Raw genomic sequence first — 23,264 nt, forward strand, 5'->3', positions numbered from 1 at the left:
TAAACCACTCAAGTGTTGCTTTAGCAGTATGCTTAGGGTCATTGTCCTGCTGGAAGGTGAACCTCCGTCCCAGTCTCAAATCTCTGGAAGACTGAAACAGGCTTCCCTCAAGAAAGGGAAAACATCCCCACAGCATGATGCTGCCACCACCATGCTTCACTGTGGGAATGGTGTTCTTGGGGTGATGAGAGGTGTTGGGTTTGCGCCAGACATAGCGGTTTCCTTGATGGACAAAAAGCTACATTTTAGTCTCATCTGACCAGAGTACCTTCTTCCATATGTTTGGGGACTCTCCCACATGCCTTTTGGCGAACACCAAACGTGTTTGCTTATTTTTTTCTTTAAGCAATCGCTTTTTTCTGGCCACTCTTCTGTAAAGCCCAGCTCTGTGGAGTGTACGGCTTAAAGTGGTCCTATGAACATACTCCAATCTCCGCTGTGGAGCTTTGCAGCTACTTCAGGGTTATCTTTGGTCTCTTTGTTGCCTCTCTGATTAATGCCCTCCTTGCCTGGTCCGTGAGTTTTGGTGTTGTGGTGCCATATTCTTTCCATTTTTTAATAATGGATTTAATGATGCTCCGTGAGATGTTCGAAGTTTCTGATATTTTTTAATAACCCAACCCTGATCTGTACTTCTCCACAACTTTGTCCCTGACTTGTTTGGAGAGCTCCTTGGTCTTCATGGTGCCGCTTGCTTGGTGGTGCCCCTTGCTTAGTGGTGTTGCAGACTCTGGGGCCTTTCAGAACAGGTGTATATAAACTGAGATCATGTGACACTTAGATTGCACACAGGTGGACTTTATTTAACTAATTATGTGACTTCTGAAGGTAATTGGTTGCACCAGATCTTATTTAGGGGCTTCATAGCAAAGGGGGTGAATACATATGCACGCAACACTTTTCCGTTATTTATGTTTTAGAATGTTTTGAAACAAGTTATTTTTTTCATTTCACTTCACCAATTTGGACTATTTTGTGTATGAAATCCAAATAAAAATCCATTGAAATTACAGGTTGTAATGCAACAAAATGGGAAAAACGCCAAAGGGGCTGAATACTTTTGCAAACACCATAGTTTATCATTTTCCTAATGCTAGAGGGGAGAACATGATGGTGATCTGTCCCACTTGTGCATCTGTAGTAGCACATGGACAGCTTTGTAATTATATATTTGTTTAAAGACCAGATGTATTCTTTCATTTCATGCAAGAATGTAATTTTGACAAGGTTATTGTGAACTGTTAGCAAGGCTAACTTAGTTTGTGGTTTGTTTTGTTTTCTTGTTTTACAGAAAAAAGCCACTACCATTTTTTATGCACTTTGACTAGATACACTTTGTTTAGTGATTGGATTCACTGATACAGAAGTAGGTCCAGAGTTTATTTCACTCATTGTACTTGTGTTTCTAGTACTTCAAGCTTATTCAGTAAGCAAGTAATTCCTTTTTATTGTAGTCAATTTAAAAGTGATTAAAATAACATTCCAATGGATTCTGTTTCCACTGCCAGGGACAGTTTTCAGAATAAACAACCCCAAAGTCCTGTGCTGTGTTTACTTTTGCCAGGCTACACTTACCACAGTTACTCTGCGGGCTCTTTTTACAGCTGGCATGAAGCAGGAGCCTAGCCTGGGAAACGGCATATGAAAGGCGACAGCAGTGGCAAATTTAGCATGGAAATCTTGGTGGGGCAAACTAAAACACATTTGTTGGCCACTACACAACAGAACACAACACTAAACAATACATGAATTGCACTATAACGGTGACAAACGGTGCCCACAAACTGTTACGGCCTATATTTGTTTTATATATTTTTATTTAACCAGGTATGAGGTATGGGGATGTGGTAGTTGGGTGGGCTAATTTCAGATGGGCTGTGTACAGGTGCAGTGATTGGTAAGGTGCTCTGACAACTGATGCTTAAAGTTAGTGAGGGAGATAAGAGTCTCCAGCTTCAGAGATTTTTGCAATTCGTTCCAGTCACTGGCAGCAGAGAACTGGAAGGAATGGCGGCCAAAGGAGGTGTTGGCTTTGGGGATGACCAGTGAGATATACCTGCTGGATCGCATACAACGGGTGGGTGTTGCTATGGTGACCAATGAGCTAAGATAAGGCGGGGATTTGCCTAGCAGTGATTTATAGATGGCCTGGAGCCAGTGGGTTTGGCGACGAATATGTAGTGAGGACCAGCCAACAAGAGCGTACAGGTCACGGTGGTGGGTAGTATATGGGGCTGTCCCAACAGCAGAGTCCCAACACCTTACCACTGCTACACCTGGCTATTAGCGGAGCCTTGTCTGGCAGCGAAACAGTTCATTCAGCCTCATTTACTGCCTTTCAAAAAACCATAGCTGATATGGCTGACTTGCTTCAACAAATGTGGTTTCTATTTACAATTGAGATGTACAAACTATGGCAGAAGGGGACGACAAGCGAATAAGAGGCAATCTGTAATTTCGATTAACACATTAATGAGCGAGCTAGGACAGACGTAGTCAATATAACTATTTGTTCAGCACTTTTGACATGTACAGCGACAGAATTCAGAACATGGGCCGTTCTTACAGTGTTTACATTTACATTACATTTACATTTTAGTCATTTAGCAGACGCTCTTATCCAGAGCGACTTACAGGAGCAATTAGGGTTAAGTGCCTTGCTCAAGGGCACATTTACGTCATTTAGCAGACGCTCTTATCCAGAGCGACTACAAATTGGTGCATTCACCCTATAGCCAGTGGGATAACCACTTTACAATTAGTTCTCCCTGAACACCAAGTCAGAACCGTAGGATAAATAAGAGGGGCATATAAGCAGAAAATGAAAGCTCTTACAATATTCTATGATTACATTTCTCTAAAACAGGTTATAGGCTACATGTGCACCACCAAGTCAGAACAGTAGGCGAAATTAAGAGGGGAAAATAGACCAAATTATTAGGGTGAGGCACATGGGCTACTAACAGCTTACTACACAACATACACTTAGTATTACTTTCTTAGCTACAGTATACATATCTCCCTGGCATATTACATAATTTATGCAGCTGCATACAATACATTTATTGACTCACCTTGTTGTGCTGTGCTCACTTGAACAGGAAGGTGGCGCGGCGGTCCTTCATGGGCAAATTTAGTCATCAAACTTTGTCATCAAAGTCTGGCATTTTCTGGATTTCTGGTGCTTTCAAGACAACTGGGAACTCTGAAAAAAAACAAGGTCGAATCATGATGACGTCAGTGATCTTCAGGTCGTAGCTCTGGAAAGAGGCCTGAGTTCCCAACTTACAATTCCTAGTTGGATGACCTTTCAAAATGTATTTTCCCAGTCGGAGCTAGTTTTTTCCCAAGTTCCCAGTTGTCTTGAACTCACTGAAGTCAGATTTCCCAGTTCCGAGTTAACAGTGGTTTTGAGCGCGGCAGAAATCATGCTGGATTGACAGCATGGCCAATGTTGAATGTTTATAATTTGAAGCTTGGAAAAGAGACCCTTAAACCCAGACTTGGGACCACACAGCCACTCCACTGAATAGCAGTCTAGTGATTGCTTTGCAATGCTTGCAGTTAGCAACTGATTCCTTCCAAACCACTCATTGTTGAATTTGCGATTTCCAACTTGTCCAATGGCCGATGAGCACTGATATGTTTTATCTATAATTTCTCTTCATTATTTCTCTTCATATGACAAGGATTAAAAAGGATTTGCCAGTAGAAATGTCGACTTGATTCATGATGATGACTGCTAGCTAAGATTTTGAAAGTATGATGTTGACTTGATCATTCCAATCAAAGCTACTGTAGATATAACGTGATTTGACGTCATTTTATCTGTGGCCAATGACCTTGAGCCTTCTTGGATGGGCACTTTTAATGTAACTCTATAGCAACACCCAAAGGTTTTGAATTTTCGAGCTCTACCTTTAGATTTGGCGGTGACGTAGTGTCCCCATGAGTGACAGAACACTGAGCCAATCACAGTGCAACTAGAGAACATTACCAACCCCTACTCTCCGTATTTTCCGCTGGCTGCCCCACCACCACAGAAAGCGCTGAGCTAGGCTGAAACACCTGCATTTTCGAGCTGCCTTACTCAAGAAAGTCAAATTATTATAAAACATTTTCATTGTTTGCAAATTGTTATGTGACACGTATTAATGCCAAAATAACATGCATAACAGGCAACCTCCTCCCCAAAAAACTGATTTAAAAAAAATAAGACCACTTTTTCTTGGTCACAGGTGGATGAAATTACTGCGTGCTTAAAGCTGAAGTTGTAACAAGTCTGCATACATTTGAATGGTGTCTCTGTGCCGCTCAGTGGATGTTTAGGATAAAAGTATCTGTCGTTAGTTATATGAAATGGTGCCAATATTGTACTGTCACTAAGTATGATCATATTTATTTTACAGTCATGAGAAAGGTGAAATCCCATAGTTAGAATTAGATTTTTACTATATTTAGAAATCATTTGTAATATCTATTGCCTGCTTTATTATATTTTCATAATATTTGTACTATGTACTGTGGTCCTCTGTAGCTCAGCTGGTAGAGCACGGCGCTTGTAACGCCAAGGTAGTGGGTTCGATCCCCGGGACCACCCATACACAAACAAAAAAATGTATGCACGCATGACTGTAAGTCGGTTTGGATAAAAGCGTCTGCTAAATGGCATATTATATTATTATTATTACTTGAGCTTGTGTCCTCAAAAGTGAGTACACCTTAGCAATTTATAGCTATTTTTACCAGAAAGGTGTGTTCCAGACCTTTCGAATACTATACCACATTACGAATTTGTTTAGGGCCATTTCATGAAAAATAATGACATTTGGTTATGTCTATTTAGGCGGAAATCTAAATTTTGCCCTTTCATTCAAGTGGTTTTTTAAAACGTGCGCTAAAGTGCCAGTAGAAAGCATGCCTCTTTACACTAACGCCAGGAGCGCAGTCAGCAGGACACAACGTTTTGGAACGTTCAGATAGTAGAACAAGGAATCATGTCGGCTCTATTCATGGCATTTCTATCGGCAACGTTCGACAACGTTTGGCAACTAAACGTAACTGAACCGCTAGACCACCCCAGGCCACGGAGATGTACTTCTTATCATATCAAACACCTGTTTCTTACTGCTATAGTCAAATATGATTTATCTGAAGCTGTGTAACTGTGTAATGTGGGACTGATCCTTCTATGAACTGTACTGTATGGACTGTATCAAAACCAACAACTGGTAGAGCAACAGCCATGCATCAATGCTTTATTACACTTTGTTTCCAGTGGCCAGTTCTGCTCCACTTCACGGCTCTCAACCCTGGCAACTGTGGATGATACATAGCCCAGTCTTGGCTAAACTTAAAGCTTTTCAATAAAATATGACCTAATATTTCACTGTGAATTATTAATGGACTGTGTTCATAAGATCCGGGGGTTTGCGGTTCGGCTTGAGCTGCTATTGAAATTCTCTCCTTTGTTTTTCTCTCCTCTCCCTCAGACATTGGAAATCTCCATCTATTAGTGAGTGTGCTGCCCAGCCTCTCACCCATGGCCACAATATATTTCAACATGTTAATAAACCAGCCAGATTCACAGGCTGAGAAAGAAAACAAGCCTTTCACTTAATGCCAGTTCTATTACTGGGCTTCTGAGAGTATTACATATGGTTGGGTTAATATTCTATTGAAATGTTGGCTGTGCCATGTCCACAGCACAGTGGCAAAGGGCCAGGGATTTGGGGCTGGATCCAATTGGATTCAGATTGATTATTATCATCATATTATTATTTATTGCTTTGTGAATGTGGGTTTTTTCTTGTGTGTATGTTGGAATGGGTTCAGTATGATGGGAAAAGCACATAATGTGTTGGATTGTCAGGGGCAGACATGCTTCATTGATTCAGAGGAGATCAGAGCACAAATGAGAAAGACTACATAGTAGTTCTCCCCCTAGAACTCTCCAATAGTCCTCCCTCTTGGTGAGTCAGTATTGAGACTGAGTGTGCCCAGGAGCTCTATTCACTGTTCCCCATCTCTCTCACATGAGCAATGTTCCTGTCTACCGTACGGAAGAAGGCTCCACTCCATCATTCTCCACTCAATTCTTCGTAATTTTCCCCCAGACCCACGTCAGCTAAAACACAGAGGCACACACACAACTAAGCAAGACCTGCTCATACATGCAAGCAGACATGTACACACACACACACACACACACAACTGCATGCATACACACACAGACAGACACACACGCACATGCACACACTGACACACAAACACACACGCATGCACACAAACACGCTGATTGTACCTTAACTTTATAGCAGTGCTGCTATCAGTGTATTTCAGATGTATTGTTTGTACGTTGACAGGTGTTGATTAAGGGGTTAGAGCCTATGGTGTGACGATAAAGGGTGCTGGGACTACCGCAGTGGAGGCCATCACATAGTACAGTACAAGTATTAGGCTGTACCAGGTTGACATACATCACTACTCAGTCAGTACTGCTGATATCACCACTACGTATGTATTTGGACACATGCATGTATATTTTTCATATGAGGTGACAGTACAGAATGTACTGTAAATTAAAGCACCTTATATATCTAGTCCCCTCATTTGAACATGTCATAAGCATTTGGACAAATTTCACTTATAGTCAATGAATAAAGTAGTGAAATGTGTAGTATTTGGTCCCATATTCCTAGCCTACAATGACTACATCAAGCGTGTGACTCTACAAACTCGTTGGATGCATTTGCAGTTTGTTTTGATTGTGTTTTGGGTTTGTGATGTCACGAGAGGCTGTGTCCTGGAGGGACGTTACATCCCCCTGAGGTGGCTGCAAACCCAGACAGCTATGGCTCCATCTGCTGGTATGGTCGGGAACTCCACCCCTCTATGGCCAATCTTCCCACGCAGCTGAAACAAATGAGGAGCTGATGAGCTGAAGGTTTGGGAAGGGAAGAGACACACTGAGGGAGTGTGTGGGGGTGAAGAGACACAGTCTCCAACCTTGGGCTCTCTGGAGGACAAGAGTGCTGCACGTCCACTTCCATGAGGGAATATAAGGATTTGGAGATACTTACCTTTGGGAAATACTCACCTTTGGATATATGCACCTGTGGAAATACGTGAGAGACATTTGGAAGGACTTTTTGCTGGGTTGGCCACTAGCTGCAACGTGGACTACAGTAAGGCTGGGGAAAAGTTATCTGAGCGAGTGAGAATTATGATTTTGGATGTGGAAGAGACATCCCTGAACTGTTAACCCTTAAAGAGCCACAAGAGAACAGAATTTTGTTATATTTTCGTTAATTTCCCAAGACCTATAATAAAATCCTTGTTTTGTTTGAACCTTGTCTCCTTGCACTACTTGAGCAATCCCGCTGAAAGCTGTGTAGCCTCTCGTGACGTCACAGATGGTGGAGAATACGGGCACGCTCGCTGTTAATAGTGCATGTCAGAGGAGGATACCGAAGGTTTGATCACCCAGTTTTCCAAGTTGGCCGTAGGCTCCCCGCCCGACTGAAATGGAGGACATATTGAAAAGCCCTTGTTGCTGGCCAGCAAGCCCAGATGCAAGCAAACGTGGCTCTCTTGGAGGAGCAAAAGAAAGCCAACCTTCTGAAGGCAGAGGAATTGCAGTTGCAGAGACAGAGGGTTGTCCAAAATACCCGCCCAATAAAGGCAAGTGACTTTATATCTAAGATGGGAGCTACCGATGACATTGAGGCATACCTGCATGCATTTGAGGCCACGGCCACTAAGGAAGCCTGGCCCAAGCAACAGTGGGTTGGTCTGTTAGCCCCCTTTCTAACCGGGGAATCGCTGAATGCTGTCCGGGACCTGGGCCCTGACCAGGTTACTGACTATGATGCCCTGAAGTCTGAGATCCTCAGCAGATATGGACTCACAAAGTTTGGTATGGCCCAGCGCTTTCACAGCTGGACCTTCCAACCAGACCAACCTCCTCGGGCGCAGATGCATGAACTTGTCCGAATCGCAAGGAAATGGCTGGATCCGCAGAGGAATACAGCAGCGGCGGTGGTGGAGGCCGTTGTGGTGGATCGTTACCTCACGCGCCCTGCCTTATGAGGCAAAACGGGTCATCAGTCAACAGGCCTTGACCACGGCTGATCTGACCGTGGAAGCTGTGGAAAAGTACCAGGCCACAGCGGAGATGCTGAATGCTTCCCGAAAAGACCCCAGGAGTGCGGCCCCACCACAAATGGGAAGAACCCGTCCCAAAGGACCCCAAGGTCTCGAACCCAGCCACGTCAGGACTTATCCCGGCTCCAGGGGGAGCCAGAAACCAGGCGGGTCCAAGAAGAGTACACCAGGAGGGGGAAACTCGACAGTGTTACCGGTGTGGGGAGATGGGACATATCTCCTGGCAGTGTGGGAAACCAGCCGATGAACCTATGCCCACTGCGGAGTCCTCCAGCTCAGCACCCACACACCGTTTTGCCTCGCTCTTGGGAGTCGTAGATGGCGGCCCAGATCGACCCCCCACCTGCCCGGTAACTGTGAATCACCATGATGTGGAGGCCTTACTGGATTCTGGTAGCCGGGCCACCCTGGTGCGTAAGGATTTGGTGGGCCCAACGTGTCTGACCCCCGGGGAAAGTCCTCCCAGTTTCCTGTGTCCATGGGGACACCAGAGAATACCCCATTACTGAACTTACAATGACCAGCACACGGGGAACCATACACACGACGCGGGGGTGGTTGATTCCCTCCCGTCCCTGTCCTAATTGGACGAGACTGCCCAGCCTTTACCCACTCTGGAGAGAGTCTGGGAGAGGGATAACCCGAGTACCTCGGAAACGGAGAGGCAAGACTCATCCTGGGAAGGCTCCGGTGCAATCCTCCGAGTTACTCACTCCCGCCCGGGCTCTGATAGGGATGGCAGGTGCCCAGACCGACACAGAGACGGAGCTACAGAATCTGGACAAAGAACTGTCTGGTCTGAAGGGGACCGCTGAGAGGTATCGTTTGTTAAAGCAACAGTTAGACATGAAGACAGAAGAGTTAGATATCCTCCAGGCTAAACTCCAACAGAGCTCCTTCCATAAGCAACAAGAGGAGCTGGAGAGGATGCGCAGGACCATCGAGGAGTGTGAGGAGACCCTGCGCAGTAGTAAGGAGGTCCAGAAGAAGGCAGAGGAGAAGTACAAGGTGTTGGAGAACAAGATGAAGAATGCGGAGGCAGAGAGAGAGAAGGAACTGAAAGCTGCTCAACAGAAGCTAAACTCTGCTAAAACCAAGGCTGATGCGTTCAGTAAGAAACTCAAGGAGAGACAACAGGAGGCTGAGTCCCTGGTCCTAGAGGTGGAGGAGTTGAAGAGAGAGCAGGCTGGCAAGCACCACGGCAATGCGGACGCCCTCCCGGCGTGATGCCTTCTTCGCTGCCTTTACCCGACGAGGACATCGGTCCCGAGGAGGGGGATGTGTGATGTCACGAGAGGCTGTGTCCTGGAGGGACGTTACATCCCCCTGAGGTGGCTGCAAACCCAGACAGCTATGGCTCCATCTGCTGGTATGGTCGGGAACTCCACCCCTCTATGGCCAATCTTCCCACGCAGCTGAAACAAATGAGGAGCTGATGAGCTGAAGGTTTGGGAAGGGAAGAGACACACTGAGGGGAGTGTGTGGGGGGTGAAGAGACACAGTCTCCAACCTGGGCTCTCTGGAGGACAAGAGTGCTGCACGTCCACTTCCATGAGGAATATAAGGATTTGGAGATACTTACCTTTGGGAAATACTCACCTTTGGATATATGCACCTGTGGAAATACGTGAGAGACATTTGGAAGGACTTTTTTGCTGGGTTGGCCACTAGCTGCAACGTGGACTACAGTAAGGCTGGGGAAAAGTTATCTGAGCGAGTGAGAATTATGATTTTGGATGTGGAAGAGACATCCCTGAACTGTTAACCCTTAAAGAGCCACAAGAGAACAGAATTTTGTTATATTTTCGTTAATTTCCCAAGACCTATAATAAAATCCTTGTTTTGTTTGAACCTTGTCTCCTTGCACTACTTGAGCAATCCCGCTGAAAGCTGTGTAGCCTCTCGTGACGTCACAGGTTCCAATAGGAACTGAATGGTGAATGATGACTGGAGTAATGTTCTTTCTAAGTGAGTAGATAAGATGTTTCTGAACATTTCGAAATAAATCTGGTTAATGCAATGATTAAGAAAAATCATGAATGACTCATGAATATGGATGAGTGAGAATGTTACAGAGGCTACAAAAAAAGCATGCTATCCTCTCACCATGACCAATAATGGGGGAGATGATCTTTGTCCATCTGTAACTTGTTCACTCATCATCATTCACGATTCACTCATGATTAACATCCACATTCATGTAGAGGTGTTCACAAACATCTTCTATTCTTACTTACAATAAAATTGACTCCAAAATAACACAATACATTATTCACTTCTTATTGGACAAAACATAATCTGAAACACAACCAAATGAAGCTGTAAATGCGTCCAACAAGTTTGTAGAGCTACAAGCTTGATGTAGTCATTGTGTGCAAGAAATATGGGACCAAATACTACACTTTTGACTACTTTAATACACTATAAGTGAAATTTGTCCAAAACCCATTACATTTTCAAATGGGGGGGACTAGAATTGCTCCTGTAAGTCGCTCTGGATAAGAGCGTCTGCTAAATGACTAAAATGTAAATGTAAATAAAGCATTAATTTCTAAATGATACATCTGATATATATGAAAATACCCTAAAATAAAAGGTGAAATTCTGTACTGTCACCTCATATGACATTTTTTACATCTCAAATCCCAACACCCAGTCAGTTGTGTTTCACGGGTCTTCATAACCTCACTCAGTCTCTCACTCAATAGGATGTGTGATTTATATAAGCCCCAGTCCTATTGCAGGCACCTCCATCAATCATGATGAACCACAGGCTTCACTGATTCTGTCCACTTACAGAAGCGCAGCCTTGTTCACTACTGAGCGCTGGTATTAGGGAATAGGACTCCTGTAATAGGGAACGCAGGGAAAGAGAAAGAGAAGAGGGAGAGAACAAAGGAAAGAGAGGGAGAGTGGGCGAGAGAGGGCGGGTAGGGGTGAGTATTGAGGCCTGGATCTTTTCATAAACCAGAGCAACTTACAGTTAGTGAGTGCATACATTTTTCATACTGGCCCCCCATGGGATCTGTGCCACATTGCAGAATTCACATTTTGTTGAGAGAGTTGCGTGATCTTTTTTTACTTTAAATGAGACCAGAACATACCCTATGGGTCTCCAATAGGATTCCTCTCAGTCCTAGACTCATCAATGTGTCTGTCTGATCGTTCACTGTATCAGGATGGGGACAGACACAGATATCGGTAGTCAGCTTAATGACTTCTAGCCTACTCGAGTCTACTGTGTCCCAAAACAGGATTCTATAATGATCTCACTTGAACTATTAATGCCAAATGATCTAAAGATAAATTATTAACCTCTCCCTAATAGATCCCTAATATTACCAAAGGGAAATTAAATTACTATTCCAGTGTTAGTGGTAGTGGAATCAACAGACACAAAGTTTGACAAAAGCATTTATATCTGGAGCACTTGAGGACAGAGAAATTACTCAGGGGTAGAATGGAACATTTGGGTACAATTAGGTATCAGTGGCAGAGAAGGGAAAATAAGCATTTTGGGTGAGAGATAAAGAAAACGAGTAGTTGGAAGACAGTTAGACAGAGGAAGAAAGAGCCTGTGATAGAATCAGAAACGTTTAGGTATCCTATTTAAAAGAAATATGTGACTAGACACAGTATTATTTCATTAGATGCTCTCGTCTGCCTAGAACTGTGCCTTAAAAAGTAGCATGGGATTTCATCTGACAAATAATCAATATTAACTTAATAGCCTCTTAAGTACAGGTAACTGCCAAAATAATGGAAACACTTAAATGAGGGATACAAAGTATATTGAAAGAAGGTGCTTCCACACAGGTGTGGTTCCTGAGTTAATTAAGACATTATCATTCCATCATGGTTAGGGTCATGTATACAAATTCTGGGCAGGCCATTATTTTGGTCATTATTTTGGCTACCATGGCTATGCCCTCATATGATAACAATGCCCCCATCCACAGGGCACAAGTGGTCACTGAATAGTTTGATGAGCATGAAAATTATGTAAACCATATACAATGGCCGTCTCAGTCACCAGATCTCAACCCAATTGAACACTTATGGGAGATTCTAGTGCGGGGCCTGAGACAGCGTTTTCCACCACTGTCAACAAAACACCAAATTATGGAATTTCTCATGGAAGAATGGTATAGCATCCCTCCAATAGAGTTCCAGACACTTGTAGAATCTATGCCAAGGTGCATTGACGCTGTTCTGGCTCGTGGTGGCCCAATGCCCTATTAAGACACTTTGGTGTTTCCTTTATTTTGGCAGTTACCTGTATGAGCCCAAGTCATCATCCCTTGTGATTGACTACAATAATATAGCAGTCCTTTACCACCCCCTTTTGACAGCTTTCACAACTGAATGTCAGATACAAAGAGTTATATTCCGATCTAATTACACTTTTTGAAGTAATGTTATGGCACCTTGGTATTGCTGATACACTATGGACAATGTCAGTGTCAGTTGTTATCTCTGTGAGCCAACCCATATGTAAAGTGTATGCACGCATGACTGAAGTTGCTTTGGATAAAGCGTCTGGTAAATGGCAAACAATATATTACACTGAACAAAAATATAAAGGCAACATGTAAAGTGTTGGTCCCATGTTTCTTGAGCTGAAATAAAAGATCCCAGAAATGTTCCATATGCACAAAAAGCTTATTTCTCTCAAATGTTGTGCACAAATTTGTTTACATCCCTGTTAGTGAACATTTCTTATTTGCCAAGATAATCCATCCACCCGACAGGTGTGGCATATCAAGAAGCTGATTAAACAGCATGATCATTACACAGGTGCACCTTGTGCTAGGGACAATAAAAGGCCACTTTAAAATGTGCAATTTTGTCACACAACACAATGCCACAGATGTCTCAAGTTTTGTGGGAGCATGCAATTGGCATGCTGACTGCAGGAATGTCCACCAGAGCTGTTGCCAGAGAATTTAATGTTAATTTCTCTGCTATAAGCTGCCTTCAACGTCGTTTTAGAGAATTTGGCAGTACGCCCAACCGGCCTCACAAGCGCAGACCACGTGTAACCACGCCAGCCCAGGACCTCCACATCCGGCTTCTTCACCTGTGGGATCGACTGATTAGGGCGTAATGAATTCATTTCAATTGACTAATTTCCTTATGTGAACTGTAACTCAGTAAACATTTTGAAATTGTTGCATGTTGTGTTTATATTTTTGCTCAATATATGCAGAATATATAATAATCACCAGCTGAGGGTCTGCTGACATGTGAGGCTACTTTGAGCCTGACGGGGGCCTGTTATGTCTGGTTGCAGTTCAGATGGTGCTGGGTGGACAAAATTATTTAACTGGTTCTGCTCTCAAAATCCATGTGATTTATAGCCAATCACAGTAGACCAGAATCACCTCTTAGAGTATCAGCTTTTTGAAGTTGATTTGACAATGTGTCAGACTGGCAATTATGGCTGAGGCTGTTAGCACATCAATGTCAAATCAATGGCAGTCAGTAATTATTGTGATACGTCTCATAACATAATAAGTCCTAAAACCTTTTTTTCATCAAACATTCTTACAAGACTGCAGATACCAGGTATCTAAACTGCTGTGTACCTTGTATCTTTTACATATGACAGCTATTTTGGCTGTTTCTGTTGGGGTTTTGTTGTTGAAAGACTGAGACATTAACAGTACTTGAGATACAACAACATGTGGCAAAGGAATGACTTAATTGCTATCTTACATGACCTCTGTCCTGGAATGAATCGGATAAGCTGGATAAACTTTGATCACAGGTAGGGCCTAAATGTTAATAGATAGCATTATAAACCTAACTTCCCTGTAGTGGGTTGGTGAAGAGGAGATAGAAAGGGATAAAGGACACGGTTATAATGCTATTTCATACTGTATTCTGAAGAGAAAGGCCTTTACCTAACTTTATCTGAGGAAGAGGATAGCCCAGCAGGGACCTACAGCAGCTATGGAGGACCAGCTCAGCTGTCCCGTCTGCTTTGAGTTCTTCCAGGACCCAGTGAGTCTGAAATGTCAACACAGCTTCTGCCGCAGCTGCCTGGAAACACCAAGATGGATTCAACAAAAGCAGCGTGAGTGCCCTGTCTGCAGGCGAAGGCATTCCATAGACAATATCCAGCCCGCCATGTCCAATATGAAACTGAGAAACATAGTGGAGGCCTACCTGCAAAGAGAAGAGAAGGAGGGGAGTGAGGGAAGAGCAGTGGGTCTTGTGGTGTGCGCCAGGCATAATAAGAAGCTCAGGTTGTTTTGTGAGGAATGTGAGGAACTTGTTTGTGCTGTGTGTGTGGAGACCGAGTGGCATGCCAAGCATAAACACCAGCCAGTGAAGGAGGAAGCGCAGTGGCGTAAGGTACTGTGCTATAGCTGGAATACAGATCTACTTGCAGTCTTTTCCTCTTGCTAACCGAGTTGCCTTTGGTATTAGATAAAAGTACCAATACAGAATAGCTGAGAAACCAAATCTAAACTATTTTTACTTTGATCCATCCTTGTTCTACTGCAACCCCTCCCTACCTCTCCACCACTATCCCCACTCTCTTCCATGATACTACCCAGAGGGAACTCACTTCATTGCTCTACAACCTTCCTGAGAAACTGGAACTGGACATAAAGCAAGCGAGAGCCTCAAGAGCGCATGCAGCACAATACATCAAGGTATGTCACTAGCTAAATTACACAATATTACAAAGGTAGGCCTACTACAAAGATATTACATAGATATTACATAGGTACATGTCTATCTTACTGTACTGATCCATCTGCCAGACCCAGGCCCAAACCACAGCAGGACAGATCAAGAGTGAGTTTGCGAAGCTCCACCAGTTCCTGAGAGTGGAAGAGGAGGTCAGACTGGCAGCTTTGAAACAGGAGGAGGGGATGAAGACAGGGTTACTGACCGAGAGGATCACCCGTCTTGCCAGTGACATGGCCTCACTCTCCGGGAGGATCGCAGACATACAGACCAAGATGAAGACAGATGACATCTCATTTCTGCAGGTCCATCTCACACTTTATTTTGCATGTCACAACTGTTCGATATACTGAGGCTTTGTCAAACAAACATATTATTCTTTACTGAGGTCCACATGTGTTCTTGTTTCAGATGTACAAGGACTTGAAAGACAGGTATGCAACATTACAATGATCATCATTAGTCAAGTATCTGATCAGTCGCCAACACTATTATCATAAAATGTCTGTACTGTCTGTCATTTCAGGGCCAAGTGTAGATTGCAGGATCCAGAGCCTGTAAAGGGGGCACTGATAGACGTGGCCCAACACTTGGGAAACCTGAGGTTCAAGGTCTGGAAGAAGATGCAGGAGATGGTGCAATACAGTGAGTACACAAAGTTTTATAAGCAACTGTCCATATATTTGAGGTTAATCATTGGCTTGCTTAAATGACGTAGCACAGTGATCAGTTACTAAACAGTATAGTACAATATCCATGCTCCAGTGTCAGTCTTTCATAGCCTTGAACCTTTCTGAGCTAGTCTGATTCCTGACAAAAAAAGTATTAATGTTCTGATTCTTGAACGACAAACTGCTGACACATGTTCTGTTCATACAGCCAAAATACAGTGTACTAACCATCCATGTATCTGACCTGGTGGCCAACTAATCTGTCCACTCCCTCTGTCCCAGCCCCTGTGACCCTGGATGTGAATTCAGCCCACCCTGATCTACTGATCTCTGGGTTCCTCCTGGAGGTGAGTGACAGACGGGCATCCCAGCCTGTGCCTGATAACGCTGAGCGATTTGACAGCTCAGTGAGCGTGCTGGGCTCTGAAGGCTTCTACTCAGGCATTCACAGCTGGGAGGTGGAGGTGGGGCCTAAGAAGGCCTGGACCCTGGGCGTGGCCAAAGAGGGCGTATCCAGGAAGGGCAATGTGATGGTCAGCCCAGATGGTGGGATCTGGGCGATGAGGCTATGGAATGGGGTGGAGTATAGCGCCGGAACCGCCCCCCTGGGTACTCCTTTGGTCCTGAGTAGGAAACCCCAGAAGGTCAGGGTCAAGCTGGACTATGAGAAAGGAGAGCTGTCCTTCTATGACTCCAGTGACATGTCACTCATCTATACGTTCGAACAGAGTTTCACAGAGAGACTGTTCCCCTACTTCTCTCCCTGTCTGAACTCTGATGGCACTAACCCTGGAGTACTGAGTATCTGCCCTGAGAAGGTGTTTGTGACTGTGACACCTGCTCACTAAGGATATTATCTGGTGATACTACTTTACGATCAAATACAGAAGTGTCTGCATTGGTAAAGTCTGTCACGGTGACTCCTGGGTATTGACTTTGTCTGTCTATTGTTTTGTCTATTGGTGTGGAAATTCTCAGCTCCAATGGTGGCAGTGATGTCTGTGACACCCATGTCTATTCCGAAACTTTGTCTGGAGCATGTCATCTTTCCTGTTAATACATTTATTGAGTGAAAGTGTCATGAATTCCCTACTTCTTGGTGTTATGTTCAATAAAAGTACACTCTTAGAAAAAAAAGAGTTCCAAAAGGGTTCTGCGGCTGTCCCCATAGGAGAACCCTTTTTGGTTCCAGGTAGAACTATTTTGGGTTCCATGTAGAACACTCTGTGGAAAGGGTTCTAGATGAAACCCAAAAGGGTTCTACCTGGAACCAAAACTGGTTTTTCAAAGGGTTCTCCTAAAGTATGTTCATCTCTAGGAGACAAAACAAATGATCTAATGATTCTGTCTCTTCGCAGCAAAATCTGCAGAGCTAGGAAGATTGTATCCCCCATATAAATAACATTCTATTGGTAGCAAGAATTTTGTATAATAATTGAAATTGAAAAATTATACGCTTTGAATCCGGCGTCGTTTTGCATATCAGTTCATAAATACTATGCCATGGAATCGGTATGTAAAAAATCTCTTCCCAACTATTTTGCAATCTATATGGGACGGCTGTCAATCCTTTGGTCCTTAAATTAAACTGGTATACTTTTTTATTTATCACAATTTTCTTTAACCAATTATGTTCTTTAATGCAGGGCCGACAGACAAGTTCCTTACTTTTTCCCCCTTCCACTTTCCTCTTCCATTTTTGCGGTAATGCTGCAATTATTTGGTTGTAATTTTGGGTAGAGCAGACATTTCCAAATGTTTTTGTTAGCTGCATGTGCGACATAACTCCACCAGTCCTACCTATTATATAAATTACGAAGATTATACCTTTTTTAAACATTTTCTCAAAAAATAATGTTTTTTTTATCATTTAGTATATTTGAGTTTAACCACAATATTTGTTGGATTATTTTATCTGTCGTTTCTGGAGGATTAAATTGAAATTGCAACCAACTTTCTATGGCTTGTTTTAGAAATAGTGATATTTGGGAGATTATTTCCTTTTCAATAACTGAAAGTGAGAGGTTGTAATCTGAATAAAGGGAAAAAGGCCATTCTTGAACATTGGGGGAGACAATCTTACTAATTTGCTAGAGAAGCAGTTCGGATTTAAGTCTAACTTTTGTATGACTGAAGCTTTTAGTGATAGGTCTAATGCTTTAATATTTAATCATTTCTGTCCTCCGAATTCATAATCATTATATAAATAGGCCCGTTTAATTTTGTCTGGCTTGCCGTTCCAAATAAAATGGAATATATTTTTCTCATATAATTTAAAAAACTGTTCACTAGGCGTAGGCAAGACCATAGGCAAATAGGTAAACTGGGATAATACTAAAGAGTTAATCAGGGTGATTTTTCCACAAATTGACAGGTATTTACCTTTCCATCTTATCTATTTTTGCTAACTTTCTATTAACATTTATCGGAGTGAGATCATTTATTTTATTTGGGATATGTATTCCGAGTATATCCACATAACCATCAGACCATTTTATTGGTAAACTACATGGTAATGTAAATTATTTAGTTTTTAGTGATCCAATACGTAATATAGTACATTTATCATAATTTGGTTGTAATCCAGAGAGGTTAGAAAATGTATCTAGATCCTCTATGAGGCTGTGGAGGGATTCAAGTTGTGGATTTAAAAGAAAACATGAATCATCAGCGTACAATGACACCTTTGTTTTTAAGCCCTGGATTTCTAATCCCTTGATATTATTGTTGGATATAATTTTAATAGGTAACATATCGATGGCCATAATAAATAGTTATGCCGATAGTGGACAACCTTATTTCACTCCTCGTGACAGTTTAAAACTTTAGGAGAAATAGCCATTAGTTACTATTTTACACCTAGGATTACTATACATGATTTTAACCCATTTTATAAGAGATTCTCTACAATTGAAATGCTCCAGGCATTTATATATAAACTCCAGTCGTACTTTATCAAATTTCAAAGTCTGCTATGAATAGCAGGTGTGGTTTCCCAGATTTTTCATAATGTTCTATTGTTTCCAGTACTTGCCTTATATTATCGGCAATGTATCTCCCATGTAAAAAACCTGTCTGATTAGAATGAATAATGTCCGACAATACCTTTTTAATTCTATGCGCTATACATTTTGATATAATTTTTACATCACAACACTGAAGTGTAAGGGGCCTCCAATTTTTTTTTATGGACTGGATCTTTATATTTTCCACTTGTATACTGTTTCAGTAATAATGAAATCAGGCCTTCTTCTTGAGTGTCTGATAATCTACCATTTACATAGGAGTGGTTAAAACATGCTAATAACGGTCCTCTGAGTATATCAAAAAAGGTTTGGTATACCTCAACTGGTATGCCATCCAACCCTGGAGTTTTCACGGACTTAAAGTCTTTAATTGCATCCAGAAGTTCCTCCTCTGTAATTTCACCTTCACATGAGTCTTTCTGTATGGCTGTTAATTTTACATTATCAATAGAAAATAAATCTCTACAATTAGCTTCAGTTAGAGGAGATGGAGGCGACTGAAACGAAAACATATGATTAAAGTACTTTGCTTCCTCCTTCAAAATATAATTTGGTGAATCATGGGTGACTCCATCATTTGTAACCAGTTTCAGTAAATTATTTTTGGTAGCATTTGTTTGTTGAAGATTAAAAAATGATTTGGTGCATTTTTCCCCATATTCAATCCAGTTTGCTTTATTTTTATAATATATTACACTTGATCTTTCTTGAATAAGTTTCTTCATTTCTTTTTCTAATTTATTCTGAACCTCTGTTACAGTTTTTATTGCTATCTATCTGTTCTGTTAGACCTATTTCCTTTGTTAGTATGGACTCTTTTGACCTAAATTGCTTTTGTTTTGAAGATAAGTGCTGAATTGCATGGCCTCTAAAGTCACATTTAAAAGTGTCCCATACAATAAGGGGATTTGCTCAATCTATGTTATGTCGGAAAAAAACAGTTATAAATTCCTCTGTCCTAGTTAAAAACAAGTTATCATCCAATAGGCTTTGATAACATTTCCAATATCCTCGCCCACGTGGAAATTCAGTGAGAGTAATGTATATTCCAATTATATGATGGTCCGACTGCATTCTGTCCCCTATCAACACTTTTTAAACTTTTGGTGCCAACGAGAATGACATGAGAAAGAAGTCAAGACGACTAGCTTGATTGAGTCTCCGCCATGTATATCTCACTAGATCAGGATATTTAAGCCTCCATGTATCTACTAGCTCTAATGCATCCATGACATACACGATTTCCTTAAGAGCATGAGGGTGAGAGTTTGTAGTGTGATTTCCTTTACGGTCCATTGAGCTAATTAAAACGGTATTATAATCTCCCACCATAATAATAGAGTCTTGTATTGCTTGCAGGGTTGATCATTTATTATATATATTGTCAAAGAAGTGTGGATCATCATTATTTGGTCCGTAAAGGTTAATGAGCCATATCTGTTTATGGTCCAATAACATATTTAAAATAATCCATCTACCTTGCGGATCTGTTTGGACAATTTGTACATTCGGATCGAAATTACTGTTAATTAATATCATCACCCCTTTTGAGTTTCTTTGCCCATGGGAGAAGTATATTTCGCCCCCCCATTCCTTTTTCCACGCAACTTCATCTAGAATTGTTGAATGAGTTTCGTGTAAACAATAGATATTATATTCCTCTTTGAGCCATGTAAATATTGTTATTCTTTTGTTATTATCTGCTAAGCCATTACAATTATAACTGGCTATACTTATTTCACCACATACCATAATGAGACACAAGTTTCAAATCTATGTTTCATTATACAGTGAGAGAAAAAAGTATTTGATCCCCTGCTGATTTTGTACGTTTGCCCACTGACAAAGACATGATCAGTCTATAAATTTAATGGTAGGTTTATTTGAACAGTGAGAGACAGAATAACAACAAAAAAATCCAGAAAAACACGTTAAAAATGTTATAAATTGATTTGCATTTGCTATTAAAAAATATATATCTATTCAAATATCTTGCATATCTTAATTTCCATCATTATCAATTAATATGCGTTATAATGTTGGCAGTTCATGCGTAGGATTGTTACCTATAACCCGGATTTCCATTGTATTACATTACATTTTTGTCAAGCAATTATTATTTTAGCAAACAATTATTGTGGTTCATCCTATATTCTCCCTAACATCCTTACCCCCTTGCAACAGATGTGGGATAAACACACACACACGCACATACTCTAACACACTCAACCCCTTTCCTCCACAATCAACCATAAGATCAGATGCTCAACGGTTGTTACATCCCAGAGCCCAATTCAAGAAAGGACCTGATTTACGAATGCATATACAGTTACAGCTGTTTGAGAAAGCATGCAAGATTGAGCAAAAATTGACAACAATGTGAGATTTGATTAATCTATGTCAAGTCCTAGGTGATGGAGATCAGATCCACCCTCTTCCCCTGAGACACAAACACTGGTCCCCCGTTGTAACCATTTTTCCAAAGCGTCTCCGTGCAGTCAGACCTTTGATTATTTTGTGCCACCAGGGTCACAATAATATGCCCCCTCTCTGATTGTCCGAGTGTGACCCCCTCCCCATGGGTTACTGCATTTTAATGTGCAAATATCCAGTCACTCGAGAATAAGATGGATGAGATTCGTTTGAGAGTCTCCTGTCAAAGAGACTTGAAAAGCTGCAATATTCTATGCTTTGCAGAAACTTGGCTGACTGAATCTATGGATATACAACTCAGTGGTTTCTCCATGCAACGTCACGATTGGATGGCGGCCGCGGGCAAGTCCAAAGGGGGAGCGGTGTGCTTCTTCATAAAAAACAACTGGTTCCCTGCATCCAGTGTGAAGGAAATCTTGAGTGTTTGCTCACCTGACATAGAATACCTCATGGTAAGCTGCAGAGCTTTTTATCTACCAAGAGAGTTCTCATCTGTAATTATCATGGCTGTCTACATCCCACCACAAGCCAACATCACTTGCTGTAAACAAACAAGAAACCTCACACCCAGAGGCGGCGTTTCTTATGGGTGGAGACTTTAACACGGCCAGACTAAAAAAGGTTCTACCTCACTTCTACCAACACGTCTCCTATGCCACAAGGGGCAATAAAAACGATGGACTTTTATTCTACCCATAGAAAAGCATACAAGGCCCTCCCTCGCCCTCCCTTCAGCAAATCAGACCACGACTCCATCCTCCTGCATCCTGTTTAGAAACAAAAGCTTAAACAGGAAGTACCAGTGACGTGTTCAGTACAGAAGTGGTCCGATGAAGCAGACACGAGGCTACAAGACTGTTTTGCTTGTATAGATTAGGATATGTTCCGGAATTCATCCGATAGCATTGAGGAGTTTACCACATTAGTCACAGGCTTCAACAATAAGTGCATAGATGATGTCGTCCCCACAGTGACCATACGAACATATCCAAACCAAAAACCATGGATTATAGGCAGTATCTGTGCTGGGCTAAAGGTTAGAGCTACCGCTTACAAGGAATGGGAAACGGACATCAACGCATACAAGAAATCCCGCTACGACCTCTGATTAGCCATCAAACACGAAAAAGGACAATATAGGAGGAAAGTGGAATCCTATTACTCCGGCTCTGACGCTCATTGGATGTGACAGGGCTTGCAGACGATAACGGATTACAAAAGGAAACCCAGCTGTGAGTTGCCCATTGACTCAGAACTCCCAAACGAGCTAAATGCCTTTTATGCCCGCTTTGAGGAAAACAACACTGAGTCATTCAGGAAAGCTTCTGTTGTTCCGGATGACTGTGTGATCTTGCTCTCCGAATTCGAATTGAGTAAGACTTTTAAACAGGTTAACACTTACAAGGCCGGTTAAGAATTAAAAAGGTTTTACCGGATATTATTCATCCTGATCAGACAAGCTTTTACATGGACAATACATTGTAACAGTAGAACACTATGAAACATCAAAGAAACCAGGCCTGGTCTTCATAGCAGACTTCGAAAAGGCTTTTGATAAAGTTCAACTAGAATTTATATGCAGTTGAAGTCGGAAGTTTACATACACCTTAGCCAAATACATTTAAACTCAGTTTTTCACAATTCCTGACATTTAATCCTAGTAAAAATGCCCTGTCTTAGGTCAGTTAGGATCACCACTTTATTTTAAGAATGTGAAATGTCAGAATAATAGTAGAGAGAATGATTTATTTCAGCTTTTATTTCTTTCATCACATTCCCAGTGGGTCAGAAGTTTACATACACTCAATTAGTATTTGGTAGCATTGCCTTTAAATTGTTTAAATTGGGTCAAACGTTTCGGGTAGCCTTCCACAAGCTTCCCACAATAAGTTGGGTGAATTTTGGCCCATTCCTCCTGACAGAGCTGGTGTAACTGACTCAGGTTTGTAGGCCTCCTTGCTCGCACACGCTTTTTCAGTTCTGCCCACAAATATTCTATAGGATTGAGGTCCGGGCTTTGTGATGGCCATTCCCATACCTTGACTTTGATGTCCTTAAGCCATTTTGCCGCAACTTTGGAAGTATGCTTGGGGTCATTGTCCATTTGGAAGAGCCATTTGCGACCAAACTTTAACTTCCTGACTGATGTCTTGAGATGTTGCTTCAATATATCCACATAATTTTCCTTCCTCATGATGCCATCTATTTTGTGAAGTGCACCAGTCCCTCCTGCAGCAAAGCACCCCCACAGCATGATGCTGCCACC

The 23,264-nt window shown here is 42.0% G+C and overlaps 1 protein-coding gene across 1 annotated transcript in view; it reads left to right on the top strand.

Annotated features, from left to right (window-relative positions):
• Nucleotides 1-16,709, top strand: part of LOC121582776 (E3 ubiquitin-protein ligase TRIM21-like) — a 98,213-nt gene extending 81,504 nt beyond the window's left edge. Inside the window, exons 3-8 of the mRNA XM_041898876.2 lie at nt 14,092-14,526; nt 14,733-14,831; nt 14,943-15,173; nt 15,280-15,302; nt 15,395-15,513; nt 15,822-16,709. Of these exons, the coding sequence (XP_041754810.2) occupies nt 14,092-14,526; nt 14,733-14,831; nt 14,943-15,173; nt 15,280-15,302; nt 15,395-15,513; nt 15,822-16,387 (1,473 nt within the window). The 3' untranslated portion in view covers nt 16,388-16,709. The remainder of the gene's footprint in view (nt 1-14,091; nt 14,527-14,732; nt 14,832-14,942; nt 15,174-15,279; nt 15,303-15,394; nt 15,514-15,821) is intronic.
• Nucleotides 16,710-23,264: the final 6,555 nt, after the last annotated feature.

This window comes from Coregonus clupeaformis, unplaced genomic scaffold (genome assembly GCF_020615455.1).
Source record: "Coregonus clupeaformis isolate EN_2021a unplaced genomic scaffold, ASM2061545v1 scaf0220, whole genome shotgun sequence".
NCBI classification, from domain to species: Eukaryota; Metazoa; Chordata; class Actinopteri; order Salmoniformes; family Salmonidae; genus Coregonus; species Coregonus clupeaformis.